The following is a 15,714-nucleotide window of genomic DNA, read 5'->3' as shown; positions in this document are numbered from 1 at the left end:
AACTTCTTAACTTCCCTTGGAGTGAAGGAACAAGTAATGTGAGAAAGAAATTTCTGAGTTTGGGGAGTTTTACCCATTTCTTACGGAATGTCGTCTGGTCTTTATCCATATTCGCAGCGTGAACTGTCACCACTATGTCAGATATTTCTGGCTTGCCTGTGGAGGGTCAGCACTGTGCTGGACACTGCTTTATAGCCTGAACTCATTTAAACTCACACTGCTTCCTATAAGCAGTCGCATTTCAGAGGCAGTAGAAACCTGCCTGGAGCACCAAGTGCACGGACTTTCTCTCACAGATCGGGCTGTCTAGCTGGGGAGGCAGAGCACACGAGAGCAGAGTCACAGGCGTTGGGCTGTGGAGGGGCTCCCCCTCCCTGTGGGCTGGCCGGAGGGAGGGGGAGAGCAGGGAGGGGTGGCCAGAAAGGCTTCCAGCTGCAGCTTCAAAGGCGAGATGCTGCCATTGCTCATTTTGATTAGACAAAGCCCTGAAGGAAGGAAGTCCTGGGGGCCAGGCAATCCGATTGTCCAGCAGATCTGTCCTCCCCAGGGTCAGGATGTGCACAGCACATGACCAGCGGGCCTTCCCATGGGACTTTCCCCGAGACCAGCTGGGACATCATGTCCCCCACTTGCTCTCCCCTGTAGCCAGTCTGAGAGCGGGTTTCCTTGGCATAAACTATAGTCAAAGCAAAGCAGATGCTTTCTCATAGTCCTGATGAGAGATAAGGTCCCCAAAGATTAGAACATCCAATTCTGGGAACTTCCACCTTTGCTCCACAGCCCAGCACCCCAGCCCCAGCTAATCTCCAAGTCTGAGCTCGCAGTAAGCTGCCTCAGCATTCTAACACCCTCCCAGTCTCTCCTGTGCACACTCAAGATATACCTGAGAGGATGACCGGAGGCTCCAGAATCAGCATATGGGAGGGGGTCTGCCTGCCTTTCATCTGGTGAGAAATTAGGGGGTGAGAGGTTGGGAACTCAGAAAAGAAAGCGGTCAGATAGTGCAGCTCAAATTCTCACGTCTTCTGAGTTCCTTTAGCCGTGCTTTAAGGGAGTCCTTGCTTTCCCCAGCGGACTCTCTGGGTAGACTCTAATCCTCTAGAACAAAGCGCCCAGGGACCCGTGCCAAAACTCCTGCAGGCTCCCCTCCCAGGCCTCTTCCCCTTTCTTCCTACAAAGATTTTTTCCATACACCCTTTGCAAGTCAAGAGCTACACTGCTGGATGCTGCTGCTGCTAACTCGCTTCAGTTGTCTGTGACTCTGTGCGACCCCATAGACGGCAGCCCACCAGGCTCCGCCATCCCTGGCATTCTCCAGGCAAGAACACTGTAGTGGGTTGCCATTTCCTTCTCCAGTGCATGAAAGTAAAAAGTGAAAGTGAAGTCGCTCAGTCGTGTCCAACTCTTCGCAACCCCATGGACTGTAGCCTACCAGGCTCCTACATTTATGGGATTTTCCAGGCAAGAGTACTGGAGTGGGGTGCCATTGCCTTCTCCAACACTGCTGGATGACAAACCCACAAACCCAAGCTAACCTCCTTTTGTTTCTAGGGGAATTAGATACAAATGGCGTGTTGCCGGGGAGCCCCCAAAGTGGGCGGGAAGGGTAAATCAGCCTGCTGCTCTGTAATCTTGTAGGCAAAAACTCTAATTTCACTCTAGTCACCAGTTTCTAACTAAATGATCTTGACAGTTGTATAAGCTTTCAAGTCTCACCTGTAAAATAGAGGGTAATGTTTATCTGTTTCATCGAGTTGTTGTGAGGACTGACCCATGCAAAGGCTTATCAGGATGCATGGTACATAGTAAATGTTCTTTCATTGTTACTTGTATGGAGCCTTGTGTTCATTATAACAATTATCTTTGTATCCTCAGCTCAGAAAAGCACAGTGCAAAGCACAGAGAGGGCAGGGAGGAAGAGAGAAAGGAAGTGAGAGAGGGGAGGAAGGCCTACTCCTGCTCCCCTGCCCTGCACCATCTCAGACTAGCCTACCGGTACCTGGAGACCAGCAGAATCCAGTGGCCTCTCTGGATAGAAGGGCAATGACCAATTCTATGGTTTATCCAATAGTGGGCTGGTAGCAGGGACAGAGTTAACAAAGGTACTGGATGGTGGCTGATGATCGAAGTAGGATTTCAGGGAGATTTTGGGGAGTCATGTAAAGAACACCCAGGGTTGGGAAGGAGTCCTGACACCTCAGCTTTGGAACTAGATTTGCCTTTAATGAAATGTGTGATTCTGGGCAACTCATTTCCCTTTGAGCCTCTGTCACAAATAAGACAGGGAATTTTATTTTCTAATGCCCAGCACTCTGATCCATGACCTGGGTGAAAGATGGTGAATGAACAGCATAAGACCAGCATCTTGGGAATGGGTTTTTTTTTCCCTGAAGCAGATAGGTGAGCAAGTATCATTTGGCCTCTAAATAACGCCCAGGGGCTGTTCTTACCCCAGTGAGGCAGGAACAGGACATTGTACCCACAGCAAGGCCTCTGGTGACCCTGGCATCCAGGCCATGAAGGAAGGAGAGGAGCTGGGCAAGCTTAGGAACTGCTGCCCCCAGCTCTTCCCCTCCCAGTGCTCTGCTAGCTGCAGAGCGTCTCTCATAATGTGAAGGGCTGTTTCAGAGCAGACAGGGATTGCATCTCCTGAACCTCTGCCTTTGTCTAATCTGCTTTTGCATCTGCTTGCCAGCTGCCAGTGGTTACACAGTGGGTTTTTGGGTTGTTACTGCTCTTGTTGGTTCCCCCTCCACCCACTCTTCTTTCCCCATGGCTGTCTGAAGACATAAGCTGGTCCCATGACCAGGCTTGGGCAGCCAAGGGCAGCCATCCAGGCCTGACTCTGGACATTACATAACCAGAAGGCTGTGGATGTTTCCAAAATTGAATCCAAAGCAACAGGTTCCGCAAACTCAGTACATCTAACCTCGGGCTTCAGGACGCAGGAATTATGAGGCCTGGAGGTCTGCCTCCGAGATGGCTGGGTACCACCCGTGGCTGTGTCTCTCCCTACTTCTCAGTCCTACCCACGGATTGTTTCCTCTGCAGGGTTTCAGGCTAGTGGGTCTCACCCTCATTCCCTCATTATGTGGACAAGAATTTACTGAGTCCCTATTGGTCCCACTCTAATTGCTGGGAATGCAAATATGAGCACTGAGTTGTACCCAGGCTGGCAGTCCACTGGGACCTGGGCACACCCCATCTCAAACTCCTGACTATAGTTCTTAAACATAGGGACCGCATCTCCCTTGTGGCCTCCAGAGTTCCTGGCACAGAGTGCTGCATGCAAGGAGGTGCTTAAAAAGTGAGGGGGAGGGATGATGGGCCAGCTGCCAAGCTGTTCAGGGTAGAGCCCCAGTCCTCTGTGCCAAAGCACCCAAACTAGCTCCTGCTTAGAAGCAACACAGTCCATGTCCCAGGGCACTTAGAATCCTGAAATGCCTAAGCCAGGAGGGCTCTTAGGAGTGCTAAGTCCAACCCCACACCATTCAGTTTAGTTCAGTTCAGTCACTCAGTCGTGTCCGACTCTTTGTGACCCCATGAATCACAGCACGCCAGGCCTCCCTGTCCATCACCAACTCCCGGAGTTCACTCAAACTCATGTCCATTGAGTTGGTGATGCCATCCAGCCATCTCATCCTCTGTCATCCCCTTCTCCTCCTGCCCCTAATCCCTCCCAGCATCAGAGTCTTTTCCAATGAGTCAACTCTTCGCATGAGGTGGCCAAAGTACTGGAGTTTCAGCTTTAGCATCATTCCTTCCAAAGAACACCCAGGGCTGGTCTCCTTCAGAATGGACTGGTTGGATTTCCTTGCAGTCCAAGGGACTCTCAAGAGTCTTCTCCTATACCACAGTTCAAAAGCATCAGTTCTTTGGTTCTCAGCTTTCTTCACAGTCCAACTTTCACATCCATACATGACCACAGGAAAAACCATAGCCTTGACTAGATGGACCTTTGTTGGCAAAGTACCATTCAGTTCAGTTCAGTTCAGTCACTCAGTCGTGTCCAACTCTTTGCGACCCCATGAATCGCAGCATGCCCGGCCTCCCTGTCCATTACCATCTCCCAGAGTTCACTCAAAGTCACGTCCATTGAGTCCATTAACAGATGGCAAAACTGAGCCCAGGAAAGGGGACAGTTCTAAAGCAAGTGAGCTCAGTGGAGGATGGAGCTGAGACTAGGAGGCGGGCTCCCTAGGTTTAGAATCTGATGTGCTTTTCCTGAAGGCATGCTTCCTGAATGTGTTTCCTAATGCTAATGTGCTCACAAATATGCTCAGTTACATGAATATGCTTAGTAGATGATGCTAACTACTGGGATGTGAGAATACAATTAAACCCAGGAAAATAGGGAAAGGGTGCAGTTCCTACTTTGGCTTGAGGTTCCTGTGATATAAGTTCAATGTAAAGTTTTAAGAGGTCAAACATAGGTTATAATCTTAGTGACTGCTTAAAAGTAGGCATTGTTTAATCCTAAAAAATCAAACCTCAGATGAACCCATAGAGACCATCTAGTCAACATTCCTACGTGCCCCCATTTTATAGATAGAAAGACTGAGGCCCAGGGAGGGGCAGTGACTTAGCCAATAGCTCATCGTAACTAGATAACAGGACTGTCTGCTGTCTGGTTTCAGAGCCCAGCTTCTTAACAGCTGCCTCTGAAGGACTCCACCTGCCCTGGCTCTGGGATGAAACAGCCACCACCACCACCACCCTTCCCCTTCTGCTGCCTCATCTACACCCTCTCCTGCCAGGTAGAGGGGCTATGGCTGGGGATCAGATACCAAGCAAACACACTCTCTAAGTCCAGTTCCAGTTGCCTCCACTGGCCAAGACTCTCTGACAGAAACCTTGCCCTCTGCCCACCCCCAAACCCTCCTGAGCCTGGAATTGGGCTATCACTCACCTTCATCTGCTTGATGGTGTAGACCATCGTGCCAAAGGGCCCCTCCTTCAGCAGTTTCTTCCCTACCACCTTGGCTCGGATCACTGGAGAAAAAGGCAAGACAAACAGGGAGGTTAGGGAGGCCTGAACCATATGAGGGACCACATCTCAGAGCAGGCATCTACCTGCCGTGTGCCTGGAATTGCTTTCTTAGTAATAGTGAGGCAACTGGAATAGATGATTGTGTTTATAAGAGCAAGAATTCAGATAAGAAACCCTGGGATGGGGGAGTAGGGGGCAGGGAGAAGTGGAGGAGAAAAGGGAAGCAGACATCTTTGGAGCTAATTTCCCTAAATGTTCATAATTGCTGTCCAGAAATTTCTAGGCTGCAGTCATCCCTGAAGGAGTGACTCTATGCTTTCACCATAATCCAAAATCTTCTCCTGTCAGTGTTTCCTGCCCTCTCCTCATTGCACCTCTGATAATCCCGTGGTCTCTCAGACCCCTTTCTGAGTTCTTGCTCATTTGGGACTTCCTTTGCATGCCTACGTTTTGCCACATCCTGGTACATCCACAGAGTTGTGATGCACCCCAGTTTCCCTCCATGCCCCAGTTGGTACTGTGATAGGGCCCTTGGTACCCTGCAGTTAGATGGCATGGGATGGCGGCTCAGTGAGGGTGTGGTAGAGGAAGAAGCAGTTGGGAGCAGGGGCTTAGGAGCCAACTGAACTTTCCCCATCCCAGCCCTATTCTTTATGGTTATTATGATTGTGGACAAGTACCTTTGTTTCTGGCCTCTGACTTCTTCTATAAAACAGGATAATAATGTTACCAGTTACCTGAATCAATTAGGCAAGTAATGCCTGTGGAACTCTGGGCACTATGTCTTGGACGGAGTGTGCATTAGGTAAATGTTATTACTGTCATCATCATTATCATCATCACTGGCAAAATGAAATAGGCTGACCATGGAAGGATTGTTACTAGAAAAAAAATAGGTCCCATTTATCACACACCTTCTATGTGCAAAAGTACATTTTACTTATTTACTCTTCACAACTGCCTTACAAGGTCAGTATTAACATCCACATTCCACAGATACAGAAACAGAGAGATGTAACCACTTCCTCTTTCTGAACTTCAGTTGTTTTATCTGTAAAGAGAATGTACCACCTATGTCAGGGAATGAGGATTGGGAATTGGAATGAGGATTAAACAAAACATTTTATGAAATTTCTTATTACAACATCTGGTTGAAGGGAGTTGCTCAGTAAATATTAGTTGATTACGAATATAAAAAGAATTAGAGAGATCCAGTATGACAGAGACTTTAAGACAGGCATTTACTATATGCAGTAAGAACACAGAGAATAGAGGGATTGTCTTGGAGATTATAAGAGGCTTCTTTTTCTATAATATGTGAAGAAGAAGCACCGAACAGTTGTCTTATAGATCTTAAAGACTGAACTCGGAAACTGCAAAGAAGTTGCATTCATTGACTCAGCCAAAGAAAAAATTGTCTAATAACGAGATCTAGCAACAAAGTCAGGGAGATCGAGGTGATGCCATCATAGCGGCAGAGAGTGTCTCCATCAAAGGGAGCTGGATTCTCTCATTGAGTTAACTGCTCAGTCATGTTTGACTCTGTGCAACCCCATGGACTGTAGCCTGTCAGGCTCCTCCGTCCATGGGATTTTCCAGGCAAGAATACTGAAGTGGGTTGCATTTCCTGCTCCAGGGTATCTTCCTGACCCAGGGATCGAACCTGTGTCTCCTGCATTGCAGGCAGACTCTTTACTCTCTGAGCTACCAGGGAAGGACCTTAACCAGAATGGAATGGATTTTTGCATTTATAGTAGCCATGTTTGAATTACAGATTGAACTCTTTCAGTTCTAGGATCTTATCACTCTTTTTTACCTCAGGTTGCATTTAGCCCAAAAAAGAGTAGATGCTCAATAAATGTTTATCAAATAAGTTACCCTTTACACACACACAGACACTCGCGCACACACACACGTACACACACGTACGCACACACACACACACACACCTGCCTACTCTGGTAAATCTGTTATCCTTCCCCATTTTGGATGTCCCAGTGTGTTTCTCAGTCCATCATCTATTCCCCTACTCCAGCTGAATCCTATCCTGTTTCTCCCCAGATGAGCTTAGAGTCTACTCTCCTAGTCAGACATGAAGTCAGGCCCCAGATGATTCAAGGGCCCCTCCAAACCTTAGCTGCCAGGGATGGCAAAACATGGAACCTATTGGCAAGTTTAGCAATTTAGCCAAGGCAGCTCGGTGTGAAAGAGGCAAGTGATTGTTTCCAAGTCTGCTGTAAAAAAAGACAGCTTGGCGAGATCCCAGGCCAAGCTCCCTAAAGATTCTGCCTCCACCTTTGTGTCCAGCTTTGAAACAGCATCCTTGGCAGGAAGCCATCCTCCCAGAGGCCCCAGGGACTATTTCCTCTACATTAACTCCCACAGGCAGGTTGTAACAGCTTAACTGTTGGGCAGAAGGCATCTTTGCCAGGACTTTCCTATTGATTCTTCCTGAATTGATTTGGCTGCATCTTCTGCTGCTTCATTAATACAGAAGGTAAACGAAGGAGTGAGCCATTGGCTTGGGAAGAAAAAAAGCAGAAGGGATTCCTTTAAATAGTAACATCTACGCTTTCCTGGCTCAAAAATGGCTTGCCTTCGTTTAGATATAACATGTCATAAGCAGACCTGTATAAAGCTCGCTACTTCTGGAAGCTTCTGCATGCACAGGGAGCCAGTTCCTTCCTTATCCCTGACATGGTCTGAGCTTAGAATCTTTCATCTGAGAATAGTTCAGGGGAAAGTAAGTTTCTGTAATCGGGAAGCCACATTTACGTTTGAGCTCCATTATGTACAGCCTCAGGCAAATCCTTGTATCCCCAGAGCTCCTTCTTCCTAAATCTGACTGTCTTGGCCCAGTGCCCCTCACATGGCTTCTAAGTGATGTACTTAATACTAGTGAAGAGCAGCATGACATAGCATTTAAGAGCCTGGTCTCTGGAACCTGACTGCCTGGCTCTGAATCCCAGCCCTGATGCTGTGTGACCTTAGGAAAGTTACTATGCCTCTCTGTGCCTTTGTTTCCTAATCTGTGACCATATCTCATAAAGTTGCTATGAAGGTTAAGTAGTACAAACACCAACGACAGTTTGTGGCTCATCCCAAACCCTATGTGTTTGCCGTCACTATTATTAGTATTTCTGCCACTATCATGACTTCTGTGATGTGACCATCCTGAGCATCTTTAGGCTTCTAACATGCACTGTAAGCTAAGGCCTGGGGCTTCTCCTTAGGACGAGGAGAAAGACAAGCTCATCAAAATACTCTAGTCTTGTAAAATTTCATTGAGAGGTGGGGGAACAGACGTTAACTGGTCAGAACAAAGCTTAACAGGTGATTTTAAGCCTGGGGCACCAACTCTATCACAGGTGCCTATCTCATCTCATCATCCATATGTAACCCAAGAGGGACCTCCCAGGATCAAACAAGATCCCATGGTCCTGGTCCAGAAAGACTGAGGCAGGGATGACCAAGCACAGAGGCCACACCAAGTGTTTTCCATACAAAAATAAAATTGCATTAAACTGAACTGAAATAACATTCTGCTCTCACAAATAGATCTGCAAAGTCCGTCCAAAGTAAAATCACTGGCCAACACCAAATCCGCCTATTTGGTCAGTGAATTAATATGTCTTTATTTGCTTCGGTTTTTCCTCTGCAATTCAAATTGTGTGCTATTTTGTACTTTCCTGTTTGGCAATCAGGATGCCCCCAAGGCATTTGTTGGCCTGGGGACCAGAGTGGACAGGGGAGGTGCAGGTCACTGTTCAGCAACAACAGAAAACAGTTTCCAAACTTGAAGTTGGCAGCAGGTCTGACCATTCCCACCACCTTGATGTGGCGGCTGGAAGCCAGCTGCACAGATGGGGTTGGCTGGACACAGGTCTTCTTATTCTCCTCCCTGCTGGGCAGCAGCCCCCACATTGTCTCCCCAGTGTCCTCCGCCAACTGAAGCTACATGGGTGTGAACTGGATAGGCATCCGGGAAAATGGGTTGGGTACTGTTGGAGTTGACAACAAGAAATAGAAGTCCCGTTTCCCACCTCCAGCAAGAACCTTCTAGCAGGAAGACAACATTAAAATTTCATGACTAACACCAGTCAGAGAAGTGGGAGTGAGGTGTAGCCTGAAATCTCAGTCTTGGGGGCCTTTTATACTCCTGGGTTTCTGAGTATATGGAGTTCAAAAGAAATAGTTTAAAAGCAGATAAGAAATTGACCAGGCTATATGTACTTATACCATTGGCATATAGATATTTAAATGTATGTGCTTGTGAGTGCTAAGTCTCTTTGCAACCGCATGGACTATAGCCCACCAGCTCCTCTGTCCATGCGATTTTCAGGCAAGAATACTAGAGTGGGTTGCCACCATTTCCTGCTCCAGGGAATCTTCCTGACCCAGGAATCGAACTCTTGTCTCTTGTGTCTCCTTCATTGTAGGTTGATTCTTTTACCCACTGAGCCATTGGGGAAGCCCAAATGTATGTGGGGCCCTCATGAATATATAATACATCTTAGGATCCAGGTACAAACATATATCTCTATAGAATTATCTTTATTTCCTTTAAATAATTTTTTTATTTATTGGGGTATGAATAATAAGCGCTTACACAAACAAGCAAAACAAGGCACATCCCTTCCAGAAATAATTGTATGCTTCCTGCTCCCACCCATCCATGGTAATATAGACCACAAGCAGCTTAAATTTTAAATGAAAACCAATTTTGATGCCAACAGGGTTCTGCTTCCAATCCAGCTTGCTGGTGTGTCCTGAAAGTGCACATCTGCTGTTCATCAGCATATTCAGAGATTCAGAAAGGGGCCATGAGCTGGCCCTACCTCCTGTCCTCTTCCTTCCACCTCCTATCCAACCATCTTCAATCAAATCCAGACCTTTCTGCCCCAAACTGTTTGGAATTTGGCTAAGTTTGAGAGCAAGGATCCCTTACCTGAATTAATATATACCAAGGGAAGACCTTAGATTCTGCCTATCTTTTAGTATCCTGTCAAGAGCAGTACAGAGCCTCTCCGTGATGTAGGAGTTGATTAAGCCATCTCGTGGTCTAGTGGGTGAGATACTACCTCTGACACACACACACATTCTGCCTCATACCTGTCTCTCAAAGGCCCTTTTGCTGGCTTAATGTACAGTCTTTAGGACAGCAGCAAGAATAACTAAGCCACATCTGGCCAGAAGACAGAATGAACTTCTGCAAAAGCAGAAATCACTATTAATGTCAACCCCAGAGAAGGGCTGTCCTGACAGCAGCAGGCAGGACCTAGGTAGGTACAAAAGCATGGACCCTGGGATCACCCATCTCTTGGGTCTGGACTTAAAGGAAGAGAGGGGTCTAGGAGTTTTAAAATGATGCCCACTCCCATGGAAGCACTCTAGAAATCAGGAAGGGGGGATGTCTGCAATCCAGCTTGTCTAATGGTCACCTGATGTTTATTTGCCAGTTGTCATTCTCAACAGGGTGACAGAGGAAAAGTCCTTTCTGAGGTCAGAGTACTCACAATAAAGGCAGTAAGCAAGAGATTCTACAGCCCACCTGGCTCAGCCACCAAGCAATTCTCACTTCCTATGCATCATGGACAGCCTGCATTTCAGCCTCTGCAAGTAGGGCAGCATCAGGCTCTCTCACTTCTCCAGCTGCCTTTCCACTAATTAACTGTCAGTTCCTTGCCTTTCTTTGCATCACATCAGTAAGTCTAGGGAAGAGGGAAGGTGACAACTACCACGCATGGAACCCCTCTGATGTGCCAAGCAGTGTGTACATGGTATCTCACTCTATCCTCATGGCAACCCTATGAGGCGACTATTATGGTCCCCATCTTCCAACAATGGAAAAGAAAATCAAACACCCTGAAAACAGTTTTGCGTCCCAGGAGGGGTACAACTTGGTAGGCCCCCAAGAAAGCAGACTGGCTCCAGTCTTTTCCACGAGATTTGTACTGACTGTAGAAGAGTTTGTACTTTTTCTGCACCTCCTCCCCACCCGCCACTGTCAGTGCTGCTAAGAATCAGAGAAGACTGTCTCTAGGAGGAGCAACCCCTTTATAATCCCCTCTGACCCCCACATCCTCTGACTGCCCGCTTCCTTTCCAATCACTGACACACATGTCCTCTGATTAGTAACAAGAATCCACAAGTAATCACTATCAGCAGTATAACAGAGTATCATCTGTTAAGCACCCTGTGCTCCCCAGCAAGGCTTTCAGGGAAAAAGAAAAAAAAAAAACTTAAAAACCACAAAACCTACTGATCCATGAGGTTTCTCACAACACTATGAGCCTGAGGTTAATCAGAGTGATTAATTAGGTGAGGCAATGCACATGTAAAGAGGCACTCTGTAACCCTGAAGCCAAACAGATGATTTAAGGCTGTGTTGCTGGTGGTAAGGGCCTGTAGATTCTCAGATGTACTAACCAGAGGGAGACAACCAGGGACCCAAAAGATTCCTTTAATTCAGCCTTTCCTCATCTACTGAGGGTCTTTAGCATCCACCTCCCGTGGCCTTTTCAAGCACCTCTTCAATTATCTGCTGCCTCTTCGGGGACACATTGATGACCCTTTGATGATGTCCTCGTTTGAGGAAAGGGCCTTAGGAATTAAGGGTGGGAGGAAGAGGCCTATGGGATCCACCCTACCTGAATCCTTCTGGTTCCCGGTCTGTTTGTCATGGCCACCCCAAACTCCAAAAGCCCCTCTGGAAAAACTCAGAAGCTGAAATGTCAGATCAGGAAAGCCCTATGGAAGTGACCATGATACACTGGAATGAACGTGCGCAGAGCACATGGCACCTGGATGAAGTTGTTGCCCTATCTCTGTGTGACCTGGGGCAGGACGCTTCCTATCCAACCTTATACATTGGTGTGATGATTACCAAGCTCAAAAAGTTCTTATGATGACCTCGTGGCCCTCCCCAACTCTACCAAAACTGCTCTCACCCATGACCTCCATGGTACTCAGTCCAATCAGCAGAGAATTCTTCACCCTCCTCTTACTCACATGCAGCCTGTGCTATTCATACCAGCTGTACAGCTGACAGCTCCCACATTTTTGCATCCTCCAACCCAGAACTCCCATGACCTTTGACTTATATATCCAATATACCTGGAAGTCTAAGACAACATCTCAAATTCATCCCATCCAAAGCTGAGCCCTAACAGCCCTCACCCACACCTCGGCCTCCCATCAGCTTCCCCATCTCAGGAAGTGGCAACTGTCTCCACACCAGCACACCACTTCCTTCCTACTTTCCTTCACGCCAAACAAGCCACCCTTCCCAGGCCGTTGCCTTTGCAGCACCACTGCTGGAGCACTTTTCCTTCAGTAGCCACATGACCCCCTCCTTCACCCTTCCTGCCCTCCCCTGACCCCCTACATCCCTCCCCCAGGCATTCCCTATATCTGCCGGCCAGCCTTACTGTGCTCAGCACACCAGCCCCCATCTGCCGCATTATAGAGACCTTGTATGTTCATTGATTGTCTCTCCCCACTAGAACGTAAGCCTCATGAGCAAGCAGGGTCTTTGTTCTATAACTACTGTAGCCCGAGCAAGCAGAAGAGAGCCTGGCAGATAGCAGGCCCCCAATATGTATTTGCTGAGCACATGAAGCTAGAAGTGCCACCCACATGGAGGACAATTTGAAAAAAAATAAAGCTCCTCTGAGCAAGTTCTGGCAAATGACCAAGTCTTTCGGAGACGTACACTATCAAAAGGGGCTAACGGCAGGCCCCAGTTCACAGGGTCAGATAAACATCTGTCCAGTAATAGTTTATGGTACTAAGTTCACAGGGATCTGGAGATAAATGAAGCCCTGGAGGAACTTGGAACCGAGTTACTGTGAAATACGAAAGACAGGAAACAAGTGAATGGTACTCAAACCTGGCAAACACAGCCAGTATGCCCCAAAGAGGGGCAAAGCCTGTCCCAGGGAAGGGCGTCAGGAGCTCCCTAGAGGTGGCATCTGATTTGGGTCTTAGCTCATTTCCTGGAGAAGAGACTCAGTTTGCTTTATCTGAATCCAGAGGAAGTATAATAGAAACCTGGACCAGACTTGGTGGGGAGAGCCTAAGAAAAACAGCTGGGAGTGAGCAGAGTCCCACCTTTCCGGGAAGAAGGCCCTGAGAACTTGAGGGGTGCGGGCAGGCAGGGCAGGCTATGTGGAAAAGAATGCTCCTCAGAGAAGTCTCACAAATAGGCTTTTCCTGTATCCTGTCCTGGCCCCCCGAGGGCACTTCTCTCTGTCTATTTCAAAGGCCCTTTTTGTTGATGTCAAAGCCAAGGCCAGACTGTTCAGATGCACTCCCAATCAAGATAGGGAGTCTCCAGTTCAAAGCCTGTCCTGACTAACTCTTTCCTTTAAGTAAAAATATTAATCTTGGTTTTATTTAAGCAGGGTTTTTTTTTTTTTTTTGGCAAGAAATAAACCCCTGCAGCTAAAAATAAACCCGAATACACACACACACACACAGTCAGAAAAATCTGGAGGGCTGCAAATCAATTCAACCCAAGTTTCCATCTCAGGGAAAGCTATTAAAACCCAGAGGATATTAAAACCTCTTTCTGCACAGACTCTTGTTTCTCAGTGCCTGCCTGTGTTCTGAGGTCTGCCCTCCACCCCAGGCAAGGCTGTCCTGTGGATGCCCTGTCCTGGGACTCTTGGCAAGGGGCGGAGGGGGCTGGCAGGGTCCTAGCTCTCCTCACCTTGTAAGCACTGGATTTCTGCATGAGCAGGCCAGGAAACACAAAGGGGCCCCTGCTGACGTCTGTTGTATGTGAGATGAAGGGGCCAGAGGAGGGAGGAAAGGAACACAGTCCCAGAAAGGTCAGGTTGCCTGGAATTTAGAAGTTACTGAAAAGGGAACACAAACAAAATCTGCATCTCACTCCTGCTTTCGTGTTTCAAATGGTGACCTCAATTTTAAACTTCTTAAAGGCAAAATTTAAGAATCACTACCTGGGCACATGCCTAGACGTGGTATCAATACATGTCATTTCTAATCCAACTACTTGTAAAGTCAGCTATTCTCAGTTTCTTCTAGTGGCCACGGCCACCTTGGGGGAAAGATAAGGATCATTTGGCCCAGGAAGAGCAAAGTCCCAGGACTGGCTGGTCCTTGAACTCACGGCTGGCTCGCCTGGAGCTTGATGGCCAACTCTGAAGGGAGATGGTGTTTGTGTGATCTGGGTTTTCTAGGAGGCCAGTAAGGCAGCTGCCCTAAAGTCCTCACCAAGCACAATTAGAGTCACAGAGGCTTTTGCTCTGAGAGTGCAATCAGGAGAGGAGTATCAGTATCCCAAAGCACGGAAAGTGGGAAAGGTTGATCCTTCACCCACAGCGCCCCCTCATTCTCCCAAGAACAAATAGCAGTGACAATCCCATCCTAAGGCTCCCTGGTTTCCCAGCATTGACAGGATTGTTTTGAGGAGCTCAACAATGTATATACTGCTTCCAGAGCTTGGACCCTACCTCAAGACCTGCCCTCTACAGCCTCTATCACCCCACATTGCATTTGCCCCACTACACTGGCCTGTCCTGTAATGCCCCTTGTCTCTGTGAGGATGACTTTCTCCCTGGGCATCTGTCCACACAATCTTTCTTCCTGCACAACTCACTCAGCTGAAATGCCACCTCCTCCTGGAAGCTTTCTGTCCATCCCAGGCCACACCAGTCCCTCTTGTCTTCTGCTCAGCTTCTTTTCTTCCCACATAGATTTCCTAATAATCAGTTTCTTGGTGCTCACTGGCCTGTGTTATTAAACAGTGGGGGCTGCATCTGGGGCTCTAGAACCGAGTACAGTGCCTAGAATGTGGCAGGGGTCCCCCAAGAATGTTTGTTGAATGAAGGAATGGATGACACTACAGGAGGGAATCAAAGGTAATACAATAAAGGGAGACAGGGATGATTTCGTGTTTAGGCTGTTGGAGTGGGGGGGTCCAGAGTCCCAACTCCTAAGGGTCACCCAGACAAGAAGAGGGGTGCAGGGAAAAGTGTGATCCAAGAAGCCAGAATGAGACTCTGAAGATTCACAGCTGAAGAGGTGAGTGACAGGGTCCTGATACAGGAGACACTGGTTAACACGTCTCTGGAGAGGGTCAGCACCCAAACTCCACCCACAGATGACAAACCCAGGGCCTGGCATCCTAACGGAGGTCAGTGGTACCCATCCCTCCTCCTTTGTCCCCCTTCTCCCTCCTCTTCCTTCTCTTCCTTTATCATGAGTGATTGGAATTAATTCATTGACTCATGCTATTCATTCAGATGTATTTGAGGGACTACATGCCTCAGGTCCTGTGCTGTGCCTTAGGGTCTGCAGTCAGCAGGTAGAGGAAGCCCTTATGTCACAGAAGCTTACTTCTATCTTGTGAGATGAGAAGCCAGGTGGTCCTAGTCAGAGAGCCATGGGGGCGTGCAGCAGACACACCCGGCCAAGCGAGGCATATTTTCCATGCTTGGGGTGCTGACAGTCCCGTCCTGACCATGCTTTGCAGAGCAAGAGCCTCAGCGATTCTAATCATGCTTGGTGAACACTTTGAGGTAGTTGACTCACTGGCCTCCTAGAAAGCCAGATCACACTAGCACCATCTCCCTTTGAAGATGGTCCTCACTCCCCAAGTGAGTCAGCCCTGAATCCAGCCCTGGTGGTGCTATGGATATGTCTGGGGAAGGCATCCTGCCTGAGCTGGGATCTAAGAAATCACCACAAGTCAGCCA

General features: G+C 47.9%; 2 protein-coding genes across 4 annotated transcripts in view; one reads left to right on the top strand and one right to left on the bottom strand.

The window, feature by feature from the left end:
* The window catches only part of SYN3 (synapsin III), a 496,131-nt gene that overhangs the window by 159,493 nt on the left and 320,924 nt on the right, over positions 1 to 15,714 (top strand). The gene's annotated exons all lie outside the window — the stretch shown is intronic.
* Positions 1 to 15,714, bottom strand: part of TIMP3 (TIMP metallopeptidase inhibitor 3) — a 60,091-nt gene that overhangs the window by 9,335 nt on the left and 35,042 nt on the right. Inside the window, exon 2 of the mRNA XM_086401196.1 lies at positions 4,910 to 4,992. Within this exon, the coding sequence (XP_086257322.1) occupies positions 4,910 to 4,992 (83 nt within the window). The remainder of the gene's footprint in view (positions 1 to 4,909; positions 4,993 to 15,714) is intronic.

Source organism: Bos grunniens, chromosome 5 (genome assembly GCF_055505025.1).
Source record: "Bos grunniens cultivar Pamir isolate PY7600 chromosome 5, Bosgru_T2T1.0, whole genome shotgun sequence".
NCBI classification, from domain to species: domain Eukaryota; kingdom Metazoa; phylum Chordata; class Mammalia; order Artiodactyla; family Bovidae; genus Bos; species Bos grunniens.
Note: the sequence above shows the minus strand (reverse complement) of the source record. Positions and strands in the feature narration are given on the sequence as shown.